The 13,231-nt window shown below is 33.9% G+C and overlaps 2 protein-coding genes across 5 annotated transcripts in view; one reads left to right on the top strand and one right to left on the bottom strand.

The window, feature by feature from the left end:
• Positions 1 to 13,231, top strand: part of Slco1a2 (solute carrier organic anion transporter family member 1A2) — a 115,847-nt gene that overhangs the window by 11,001 nt on the left and 91,615 nt on the right. The window lies entirely within an intron of this gene.
• On the bottom strand, positions 1,128 to 8,012 carry Iapp (islet amyloid polypeptide). Its single transcript, XM_087214034.1, has 3 exons — positions 7,885 to 8,012; positions 7,473 to 7,567; positions 1,128 to 2,527 (listed from the first exon to the last, which is right to left on the bottom strand). Exons 2-3 carry the CDS (start codon positions 7,550 to 7,552, stop codon positions 2,329 to 2,331), a joined length of 279 nt encoding a protein of 92 aa, XP_087070160.1. The 5' UTR covers positions 7,553 to 7,567; positions 7,885 to 8,012; the 3' UTR covers positions 1,128 to 2,328.

Raw genomic sequence — 13,231 nt, 5'->3', positions numbered from 1 at the left:
CATGAGACCTTCTAGAAGTTCTATATGTGATCTTACTAAATAAGTTCTTTGTTCTGACTCTAACAAGAAGAAACACAGAGAAATGGTTTGTGTTTATAAATGTTCAAAAGTACAATTTGTAGTAGGTTTGCAAGTACTTGGAAGCTTAACATATTCTTAAACTATTCAAGGTTACCTATGATTTCCTGTACCAAAGGCATCATAAGAAAAGCTGAGATAAATATATTCTTCAAATCTGTACTGTAAAGCCTCAAATTATATTAATCAAGTTACACTAATTTTCATACCACAAAATAATTGTGAGGAGCCAGGGAAAATATTCAGTAAGCTCCATATTAGTAAAGTATTCTCAACTTTTATATATTTAGATTCCTTACTCAACTGGAAATACCAATCTACCTAAGAAAATAATACTGAATTTGTTTAAATGTTGCACTTTGATAAGAAATAGGGTTAGGATAATATCTATTAACATCTGCTATATCAATATACAACCCTTTTTTCTTCTCAGGCTTCCTAGTTAGAATAACAAGTTATATATTTACTACTGTTTTCTAACCTTTAACACTGGAAGTTGTTGATGTTGCTATGCGAAGTTTATCTTGCTTCATTCATGAAAATCACATGACACCATACTCAATGTCCTTGAATATCATTACAGTTTTCTAAACATGAAAGTTAGATTGAGGAGTTGAAACAATTTATAAAGCTAAGTTATCTATGTAGATAGTATTTACAAACTTAAAGATAACATTTACAGTACATTATAAATTATATATTACTACAAATATTAATTTATATTTATAAATACAATATTTATTAACTATTATATTGATTATTTTTATAAACATAAAATAACATTTATTTTGTAAATAATACATCATATTGTACACTACGTTATGGAAAACATTAATGTTATATGTAATATATTATGTGTAAGAAAATTATTGTAGAAATTTTTTAAGTAAATTTTAAAAATAGCAATTTAATTGTACCTTATTCGGTTAGAAATATTAGGCATGAGTCCCCCTTGAAGGAAAACCAACAGTTGAACACCACAAAAGGGAATTTATATATTCATTTATTTATTTTAATATGCAATTTATGGAAAAATGAATTATAAATATCTTGTATCTCTATACATTCACTGAAAACAACCATCTTTGTCATTTGGTAATCTAAAGCATACTTCATAAATAGAAGTTTTAATGTAGAAATCAAGGCAATGAGTCATATTCTCCCTAAGATGAGATGTTCCCCTTTTCCTATTTTTAAAATATAATCTGAGGGCCTTTAGAAATGATATAATATGTTATTCTGGATTTTCATGTGAATTGATGCTATTTCTAAAGGTGCCTACCACACAGTCTGGGGAAAGAAGAAAGCCTGTAAGGATCTGACTTCAAAACAAATTGTTTCCTTCCACATCCAATAGTGTAGCTCCCACTAAAAAAACCTCTGCTAGAAAGGTCCAATCAATTTGGCCAAATAACTAAGTTCTCATCCAGCACATAGTTTCCAGAAGTCGGTGGTCTTTTAACTGAAGATATGATGAATGGGACACAGTTTTTTTTTTAAGTATCCAGAATAAAAATATTGGGTTTTGTTGAAAGCTACCTTAAGAGAATAAAGAGTGTATACCTTTCACAAAAGCTCAGTGCTAATAAAATCCTCCTGGACACACATGCTTTTTAACTTTAACCTCCTAATTCCAGCAAGCAAAGAACAGAATTTTCAAAAATATTTTTATTGAGAGCCAGGGATTTAGATCAGTGGCGCTATGCCTGCCTTGTAAGCGCAAGGTCCTGCGTTAGATTCCTGGTCAAACCGCCCCCCCCCCCATTTGTTTTTTATTGAATCAGGAGCATGATTTTATTGCCTGATTTTGTTAAGCAGCGTCGTTTTTGTAATGCTGGTGCATAAAGGACTGCTTAACAAAGGTACTGACAACTGCTGATTTTGTAATGTTCAGAATCAAAACTTTACGACTAGCTTTTATGAGTTACCAAGTTTCAAGCTATCATTTTTCTCCTTTATTTTAAACTTAGGTCATCAAATCTAAGCTAAAAATAACTTTTTAAATGTTGTTTAAAATAAAGAGGTGTAGCAAGCACATTTTATTTTTAAAGACATTGTTATCTATTCTGAGATCTTAACTAGTACTAAATTTCAAACAAATTTTACCATGACAATTTATAAGTACTGCTAACAAACACGGAACTTACAGAGGCACACATTTACACTAGAAATGAAAAAGGCACTGTTAAAGTGTACAGGAAATCAGCAGAGTACACATAAAATGAGAATTATATAGAGGGATGTTGACCTCTAAAGGGGTAAGTAATGCAGGAGTTCTCTGTCTAAAACCTCAGCTGCATTCCTCTTGCCATATGTATTGGACCCCACATCAGTAGGCAGGAGAACAGCGCCGAGATTGTGGCTGGAACGAACCAAAAAATTTGTCAGGCGTTGTATTGTACATGTGGCAGTGTTGCATTTCCGTTTGTCCACCTGATGACTGGTGTCACTGAACAAATATGAACAAATATGAAAAATTAGATACTTAGAATGAGGATGGGATACAGCCATGTGACCCAAAATATCTCATGGGGATGAAAATGTCTTTCTTTATGGCCAATGTTGCATTTCCCAGTATAATTCTATTTTTTTTTTTTTGAAATTCAGAATACTCTCCAAATAATCATAATAACAATGGGTGTTTGTCGTGTAGTCTTCTAAATGTGATTGATGAATTTCTTTTCTGACATATGAGAAACATTTAAAGGTAAAATTTGTATTTATTCTGAAATATATGAAATTTTTAAAAATATGAATATCCTACATCTTTTCAACAGGAATTAAACAATATTGATTAACTTTTGTTAAGTTCCTTGAGATAATCAGGAATTTTAAGGGGAAAAAGTCAGAAGGTAATTTAGCAATATGCAACCATATGAAAGAACTTCAAGAACATTATGCTACATGCAATAAGCCAGTCACGGAAAGATAAACACTGCAAGATTACAAATATATGAAATATCTAATTACTCAAATCTAAATACTCAAATTCATGAATCAGATAATCAAATGATATTTACCAACAACTCCTGGAGGAAAAATTAGGATTTATTAATCAATGGACAAAGTGTTTTAATCTAGCAAGATCCATAAACTCTAGAGATTTGTTGTAAAACATTGTATTTATATGATAATATATTATACACTTAAAAATTTGTTTTAAAAGTAGACCTCATGTTTAGTGTTTTTACCACAATAAAATAAAATGTGTGGAATAGAAAATGTCAAATATTATGAAGTCTCAAGGGAAATCAACTTTGTCATCCATTCAGGCATCCTTTGCAGTGTGGGAGTTTTCTTACTCTCAGCATGAATACATTAACATTGCCACCTTCCTGCTACCTATGTGGATCCTGTGCTTTTAACAGGTTCCGATAGAGCTAAGTTAAATATTAAAACCCAAAGGCTTTTTATATCAATGGCCTTGATATTCAGCACATTTTTAAGCAACCTGAAACAACTGCATGTATTATAAAAAAAGTTAGAAATCACAACTCTGATTTAAAAATTCATTTGAATTTAAACTTCCATATTTTAAAAATTTGTATCAACTCTCTATTTTTGTACCATCTTTTGTTTCAATGTGTATATAAGAGAGTTTTCCATTACTCTAAACCAACAAACAAACAAACAAACACCTGAATGAATAAATTTCAGAAAAGGAAAAAGTCATGGAGGTGTCAGTCCATGGTTAGGTGGCCCTGTTGCTTTGGGGCCTGTGGTGAGGAAGTATATCATGGTGGGAGTGCATGGTGGAGCAAGATGCTCATATAATGGTTGTGGGGAAGCAGAAAGAAGAGACTCTGGTCCTCAAAGCCCCTTTGTGAGCACTCCTCCAGTAACACAGAACCTCCCACTAGTTCCTACTTCTTATAGCACCCACTACTTCCGAATAGCACTATGGGCTGGAGACCAAGCCCACAGCAGACAAGGGCCTTTGGAGGGCATTCCAGATGCAAACTATAGCAATGAGCTTTCAAAATGGTGTTTTAAATGAATCCAGAACAATAACAGTGCTTACCTCTTGCTGATTATTAGGAAAATGCTCTAATTTTCAGCTTCATGGAAATTAAAATATGATGAAACTTTGGATATACATAAAGTAGAAAGTGATAGCTATGGAGATAAAAATTTAATGTCCAGAAGTGACTCAATACATATAACTTGGGGCTATCTCAATAAGTATACTTTGTATGAGGGAATATTTCATTATCTCTACCTCTATGAAGAAATAGTCTAAATGCAAATGTTTAAAATTTCATGTGAAATTTTTTTTTCCATTTTTTACTGCCATATTTTCTTCAACATATAGAAAACTCTTCTGCCAGCATCATGTGAATTGGGTATTTATTGAGTAAAAATATATGTTGACAAAGCAATTAGACAAAGGGAACCCATGTTGAGACTTAAACTGTTGGTTTGTATCCATCACGTTCACACTATCTGTTCAGTTACCTCACTTTGAAGGCACAGGAACCATGACTATTTTGCATTTTCAAAGAATGATTTATTGGTTTAAGGAGATGTATAAGAATTTCCAAATATTAAAAATTAAATTCTAAAATCTGAACTTTGCTGAACAAATAGCAGGAACTGACATCTGGCCCAAACACTTCAAACTAGTAGATTCAAAGTAATACAATATCATGAGTGAAACCCGGAAATTCAAAGAAGTACCTGTCCCAAGATGTGTTTAGCAAATGGCTGTAAAAGACTCCATATGCCAAGTGTTGAGATGTACTTTGATAATAGTTTGTAATGTTAATTATAGGATTTAAAAATTGTTCTAGGTAAAATGTTATCTTATTTTAGTTATCTAAAAGTGCTGTTATTCTACATAAAAGAAATAATAAGAGGGCCAGGATGTAACTCAGTGGCACCACGCCTGCCTGGCAAGTGCAAGGTCTTGAGTTTAATCCCTGGTATTGAAAAAAAAAAAAAAAAGTAAAAGAAATAATAAGAACTTTTATGTTTATTTCACAATTGTGAGATTATTTTCCTAAAAAAGATCCTTCATCTATACATACTAGTCTGTGTGCACAAGACACTCACCCCAGGAGTGATTAGCATGAGAAGAGAGGACTGAAATGGAAAATGAAAGACATTGCACTTCCATTTTCGGGCATTTTTTTCCACCTTGTTGACCTGAGAAGATAAGACCTGTCTGCCTACCTAGCTAGGAACAGACAGCAAGACACTGACCATGTATGGACACATACACACAGAGTTGACTGACTGTGAGAGAGGTTAGCCAGTGACGCCAATAAACCAAACTTTACTCTTAGACTTGTCTCTTCAGAAACATCTCAGTTTCAAGGGCTTCGACAATTTTGAACGGCTACCTGGTCCCAGCTCTTAGCGTTCATATGTAGAGCTGTGTGAGCTGCTATAGAGACTTGTAGTGATTGTCACTCAGCAGCTTGATACTGACTACTTTCAGTTAACTGTACTTTTGACTCCTCTCTGATTATCTTCCAGGGAGATCTTTATAAGAGCATGTAAAGAAGTGGGAAAGTGTGTGATCTTTTTGCTTTAGTCATGAGTATAAAGTGATGAACCTACTTTCTGGTACAGTTTATAAAGTCAGTTAGTTCACCGCCTCTTAATCCCAGCACATACATGTATGTAAGCTGCAAATATCTCAAATGAGATGATTGAATTTTGTGAGGAAAATGACAGTGAATAATAAATCTACTTTCACTTTGTCTTTAAGGAGTTCAAAATTCAAACACTTCTTATAGGTGTCCTTAGGTTTTTATGAGATTTTAAAAATATTATATAACAGTTTGAGACAATAAATCATCCTCCACTTTAAAGACACCAAACATTCCTGATTTCAGGAAGAATATTAAAAAGTAATTTGAAGGATTCCTTTTAAGAATACCTAGCAAAACTTCAAAGTAAAAGATTGTGGAGTAACATGAAAATAATTTGATAATAAGTAATCTTGTGAATTATTCTATTTCTGAGTGAAGATCCACTCATAATAAGCATACATTCACAAAGACATCATATGTGGTAAATGTATTTAGCAAATGTCTCCATCTAGTTAAAGAAAAGATCAAGATATTGACAGAGAGACTAGGTAATACTGTTAATTTTCCTGCCATGATTCAAGTGTTCTGCTTAGAAACTTTGCATCAGCTTTAAAGTTACTTTTATTCATGAAAAACCCAATTGAAAATTACTATCAGTTCTGAGAAAAACATCCTCTAAAGTAGATAAGCCCTGAAATGACAAAGAAAATTCTCTGATGATTCTTGCTATTTATTATACGTAGCTCCTGTAGAAATCTTTACACATCGCCTTTGCATACTACATTCTACCTAGAAAATATAAAACAAAGATAAATAAAGACAAGATGATGATGATTCTAACAAGAAGAGTTCTTTTCAAGGAGTCTTTTCAAAGATAACCCTAATTCCCCATGGTCTGAAAGAGTGTATAAGATCGATTTCTCAAGTCTATATGGAGCAAAGCTGACTTAAACTCGAAGAAATCCTTGTTTTATTATTTATGTCAGATGCATGGATATGGACTCAAGAATCTTTTAAATAAACAGAGAATTATAGCTTTAAATGTTTTCCTTTAACCATTTTCCTTTTACTATTCCTGCTAGTCATCTCACCTGACGTAGATTTTTAGACTTCCTTAAATTTACTAAATGACAACACACCTTTGAAATAAGTCTTCCTAGGAAATGCTAATGCAGCATGCATGCTAAAAATATTTCAAGCATTATTAATTTACATTTATAGTAGTTCAGAAATAATCTCATGAAAAATAACTTTTTATTATTCTGTTTTATTAACAGAATTGCTAACAATATAGAATGAATCCCCTAACACCAAAGAGCCTTTTAACTAGTTCTTCTTAAGGTTAACCTCTTAAACACTTTAAATTTACCACTCTATTTCTGTACACTTCAGTTTCTAGAAGAAGATGGAAAAGTTTAGATACTTCCAGGACCCGCTGAGGGGAAAAAAAACCCTGTGTAAATATATAAGAAAATTCCACCTTTATTATAAAAAAGGTTTTCCTTAAATCTCTCCATTTTGTTTCAGTATCAGGTTAATACAATAGAAACTACTACCTGTTAGTTTTTGCTGTTTCATGTTTTGGCTTTGTCCTTCTATGTTCTGACAGAGCATTTCTTGACAACAGGGGCACTACTGTATTTATTCCTTCTGTCAGAAGTTCTCTAAGAGAGATTCAGCAGCCACTGACATTATTCTTTAAAGAACACAGAATTCAGGTACAATGGAATAGTTTCAAGTACTTGTTTGTAAGCATGCTTGAGTCAGAATCCTAGTAGTATCAGGGTAGTTATGTAGAAGTCGTTATTCTCATTTTCCCACCCCATACAGAAGAAACAAGATTGTAAAGTTACCTACCTTGCAATAGGTGTAGCTTTCAGTTCCTTTAATGCAACAGAGAGAACAAGGAGAGCTACGGGGAGCCTTAGCAGACTCATTGCTTCTCAGATTTCCTGAAAAGAATAAATCAGTCCTGAAATTAAGAAATTCTCTACAGTCCAAAGAGATGTAATTTCTAATTAGAGCCTAATTGTTTAAAATTTTAAATATAATTTACAAGGATCTTGATTTTGTTGATTTAAAAATCCCTAAATACTATTCAATTTTCAAATACTTTCAAAATGTTCACTTTCCGAATTCCCTTCTCTAAACCATCTGAAAATTGATATTATAATGCATCAAATCTTTAACCTTTCTTGGAAATAAATCATACACCAAGTCTGTGTTTCCTTATCCAATAAGACTTTCCCAGAAACAGGGAATTCTTTACCTTTTAATGTTTCAGGGTCAGGAATATCAGAAAATGCCTTTGGTAGGGAAAAAGTTTCATTAAAAAGTCCAAGCTTTCATTCACTGGACTATTTGCCCCCTACCAGTTGACTAGTAATCCAGCTCTTATATATTCATCACGCCTTTTTCAACTCTGAGTGACACTGTCCTTAATTTCCATCCTTATAGCCAGAAGGTACTTCATAACAGAAGCAGATGGGCCATTATCACCTTAACACATCAGTAAATATTAACACAACAGATACAGACTCTCTTTGTGCAGTTAATTGTGTGTCAACTCAGCAGAAGCTTGAATTTTCCATCTTTGTAAACTACAAGTCAATTTTCAAGAATTAAATGCATGTTACAGTAAGGAACTGATCAAAAGTGATTAAGAATAACAATAAATGTGCTTATATGCAAAGAAGAAAGCCAGAGACACGGAGGAAAGTATAAAACTAAATCCAAATGGCTCCCGGGGATTAATACCACGGACATTTAGAGGTTTATTGAAATATCATGGTAATGTGTAATAAAAAAAAAGACACAGAAGAGAAATCAACTACATTGAACCTGAACTTTTTCTTCATTCTTTTTTTACCTTCATATGTTTGTAGTACATGAAGTTTACATTCATCTTGGGAAGCAGGTACATGTACAGAATACAGTTAGTTTCTTTCTTTTTAAAATTCACTTCCCCTTCCTGCCCACCTCTCTCCCTCTCCCTCTAAATTCCCTTTCCCCATTTTCACTCTTGTTGATATTACTAATCTCAGCTTATAATGTTTACATTCATTGAGGTAATTAGATTCGCATGCTTGGCATATCTTAATTCTACATACTTCCCCTTCCCTTCTCCTCTTCCCCTTCATCTCCTGGACCCTTCTTATTGGCCAGAACCTGAACAATTTGTAAAATGAATCTGCATTAGTTAAAGAATAAAAGAGAAAACGAAAGCCATTTAAAACCATGTGGGAGAAGATAAAGACATGAAAACAATAAATTCATATCTACAAATTTATCTGTCAGTATTTAAACAGATACACAATTTCATATAGTCCCATCCGGTTGCCTCTGTGTCTTTTTAACGTGACTGAGAAAGCTTTTAACTACTGAGAAAGCTTCACTGCTTCCTGGTGACTGTGTGTGTTTTTGTGACTGCATGAAGACCATTCACTGCTGAACCCAGTAGTAGACTGTAATTTTATTTCCTTTCTTAATTAGCGTTTTTTTAATGAATATTTATCTCCTTTTTATTGTTTAGTTTTAGAGTTGCAAATAATCTTAGAGGACAGTAAAACCACTCTTCACGCAATATTTCTATTTTGTTACCAGCGTTCTTTCTCCCTGTCCATTCCACGGAGGTCTCTTTCCTGCGGCCCTCTTCCTCCTTCTTTTTTCGAACTTTAATGTTTCTGGTTATTTTCTAGGTTGCTACAAAATTGTTCCTTCCTTTGTCATCCCGCTGAAAAATGTTCTCATTCTTTCCTCTGCTTTGAATATCCTGTTCCAGCTTTTCTGTTTGGTCCTTGATTTTGATGAAAATGGCCTTGCTAGCTTCCCAAGAATGGGGGCCTATTGAGAGCTTTTATTTTCCTGTGTATGTATTTATTCTCTTTTCTTGGTTGAAAATGGATTTAGGCTTAGGGTTCTTAACATGTGATTTTTATTCAGAATTAGGAAAGTATTGTTTGTTGTAGTGTAACCAATAACATAACTATAGAGAAAAGCAACTTTAGATTCAGTTTGTGACTTCTATAAACCCCTCTTTAAGCAGTGTGTGATGGTCCACACCTGTAATCTGGGCACTCTGAGAGGTCAAGGCAGGAAAATCACAAAATCTGGCCCAGACTGGGAGACTTAGCAACTCAAGGAGACCCTGTCTCAAAATTTTAAAAGGCAGACAACAAAAAGAGGGGGATAAGAGGAGGCTAGGGATGAAGCTCTGTGTAAAGGTCTTGGGTTTAAGCCCCAATCCTCCAAAATAAAAAACAAAACAAAACAAAACAAAATCCTCTTTGGAATTTCGTAGGATCTTCTCTTCATTCCTAGGAAATGAAATTGTATGACAATATGCTTTGGGGTGGGCCTTCACTGACCCAGTTCAAAACCTCAATGTGTCCTTCAATAAATAAACTTGTATCCTTCAGTTCTGGGAAATGTTTTGAGGGTTTTTTCTTGGTAATTTTTCCCTGGTTTTTTTTTTCTTCACAGAAGGCTTTTCAGAATTAGATGTATTAATGTTATACTATTTATAATTTTTTCTCATCTCCTTAACTTTTTAAATTTCTTGTAAATTTTAACTTAATCTACTAACTTTCAAATAAACGCTTAACTTTGGCAATCACAGTTTAAATTTCGAGAGCCTTTGTTTTCTGAATGTTCTTTTATAGCATTCTGTTTTTGTTTCATTGGTGTAACATCCATCTTTCTTTCTGAGGATACTATTTATAGCTTTCTTTTTTATTTTGTTTCATTTTAAAATCATCTTCCCTTTGTGGTCTTGCTTCAGATCTCTCTCCCCATTCTAAAAGAATTATTTATTTTTGTCCTCATCTGTCCCTTCCTTCCTTCCTTCCTTCCTTCCTTCCTTCCTTCTTTTCCATCTTTTTTTTCCTTCCAAGATGGAGTCTCACTAAATTGAATTTTTTTTTTTTTTCTGGAAGATGCCATGTACACATACATTCTAAATACACCAAGTAAAGCCGGGTATTTAGCTCAGTTTCATGGTGCCTGCCTGGCAAGCACAAGATCCTGAGTTTGATTCCCAGTTCAAAAAAAATTAATTAAAATAAAATAAATACACTAAGTAAGTTTTCATATTTCATGTGACTGCATATGGATCCTCCAACTGTAACCTTCATGAAGAGGTTTCACTTTATAAAGGGACGCAGAAAGAAAGACCAATACTTCAGGTAAGGTTAGAGATGGGTTAAGGTAATATGTAGAACAAGTCCCAGACTTACTAGCTACATATCCAATACATTTTAGCTGACTTTTTCAGGAGCCAGAAGAAAGGAGACTTTGGAGTCAGGGGCCAAAAGGGATAATTGTTGGCATAATGTTCCCAGAGAAATAGGAAGTTACGGGGTCACAAGTGTAGTGGACAAGCTAGTTTTGTAGGGAGGAGGAATGTAGACACTGAGTTGTATGTTTATTCAGAACCTGCCTTATGTCAGGCATTGTGTTAAAACATTTTTGTGGAATATCTCTATCTTCAAACACCCTGTGATGTAGGATATATTACCTTTACAGATGAGTGTTCACGTGTTAGAGAGGTTAAGCAACTTTTTCAAATCATGTTAGAGTGGCAAGGAGAATTTAACTGACACGCACACGTGTGGGGACACTAAAGTGCTCCAACCTGGAAGAGTCAGAAAGAAGTTAAAAGTATTATTTATTGTAACTAATACTGGGATTCAGGGGGAGGTGAATTTGGGGAATTTGAGTATTAGTTTTCACTAGAAAATGACAGAAAACTATCAGCTGGGATTGGCCTTTCCCTTGGCTTTTCCTCTCTACTGACTTGCCAGCAGTGTACCTCTTGTCACTGGAAGAGGAACCCACATGGATCTGCACTCCTATGGCCCTGGTCGCTGGTCTTGATAGCATTGGAAGCTGGGTTGGAAAAGAACCAAGTTGTCTGCAGGAGACTTTCATGTATAAGCTAAGACAAAAGGGAGAACAAAAAGGATATAATCAGGCCCAGCAAGGTGGTCACAAATCATCTGCTACTACAGTTTCTGAGCTTTGCTTTTATTTTTTTTACTGAGAACTGTCCAGAAAAATACGGAAAGAGGTCATTAACCTTACACATAGGAGAATCCTTCGACTAAAATGATTATACTCTATGTATTATTGTTCATCCTGGTTTAGAAGGTCTTTAGCTCTTTAAAATCTTGTTATTACATATATATGATACTTAATTGATATATACATATATGTATATATAATGGATATATATTATAACATAATATGTAATTTGTTTTGGTTCAGATTTAGGAGCACTAACATATCTGAACTATATTGCAGTTCGATATCATGCTGAGTAGCTTCTAAGACAAGTAGATGTGATAAAATTAACTGCTTCTTTATAAGTACTATTTATGAATTCTGTGTTTGGGTCTAATTATAGATAGGAGTTTAAAGTGGTAATGTGTATAGTTGAAAGAACTCTGATTAGGATTTGATTATTTAATGAGACATTATAATAATTTAAGAGGGATACTCTGTCATTATGTTTTACCATAGCTCAGAGAAGTAGCATATAATTAAAGTTGAAGTCTAGCTATTTTATAACTATGGTCAAAAAGTGTAATAAAGTGTGCCAAAAATTGCTTTTAAGATTAGTGGTTTCCTTTTAAGCATAAACTGATTGGTTGAAAAAATTACCCAGCTCACTCAAATGTTTTTTTGCATACACCCTCCCATACTCCGCCCCTCAACCCTTACAGGAACAATCTACAGCACAGTGAACCAGCTAAACAAGGAAAGGTCATTTTTATTTTAATGTTCCAGCATAAATGGATTAAACATATTTATTACATTTGCTTCTGGCTCTGAGTGGAAAAGCCTTCACCTATGTAGTCTGCACAAGTATTCTGAGTTTCAGAGGCTCTCAGCAGCAAAGTTTTATCTACAAGTAATAGATGACAAGCAAAAATGTGTGTTCAAATGTAGGTAATTTTGATTAATGGTTGGTGTTTAAGACACGCCCACACATGGCCTTAATAGTACCTTTAAATAGGAAGATTAAAATACAACACTGAATTTAGAGAGTCCTTCAATCAGATGACCTTTTTGAAATTAGGTGAATGGAGAAAAATATGGTAATGATATGGTTATTGCAAAAATAGGATTCAACTGATTATGGTTTTATTGACGCTGCAATCAGAGTTTCCAGATTAATGCTGTGAAGAGCTTGCTGTGGTTTTAAATGTTTTAGAATTGTGCCTCTTAGAATTTTCTCAATCATTTTGGTAAAATTGCTACCATCTGTCCTTCCTAGTCTTTCATCCCTTTGCATTTCCAGAAACCAATTCAGTTTTGAAGATACAAGTTTAAATTAAAATGCTCGGTGAGATCCAAGGCTAGCCTGTCCATCTACGAAATGAAACAGCAGAATATCTGAGGTTCTGAGGCTGATGCAAGCAGAGACCTAATATCCTCCACAAGAATATGGACACTGAACCACTTTGATTCCTTTTTACTTAGCCTAATATTTCATTTAGACCTCAACCTCCTTCTAAACCTCCTTTGAAGCCTCCTTTGAAACCCAAGAGAAAATCTTGTAAAGACAATTTCAAACCAGTCCACAGGGACCCAAAGGCTCAAGGAATGTTGGTGAG

This window comes from Heterocephalus glaber, unplaced genomic scaffold (genome assembly GCF_053883595.1).
Source record: "Heterocephalus glaber isolate CG9 unplaced genomic scaffold, H.glaber_assembly_v1.0 deba00001444, whole genome shotgun sequence".
NCBI lineage: Eukaryota > Metazoa > Chordata > Mammalia > Rodentia > Bathyergidae > Heterocephalus > Heterocephalus glaber.
Note: the sequence above shows the minus strand (reverse complement) of the source record. Positions and strands in the feature narration are given on the sequence as shown.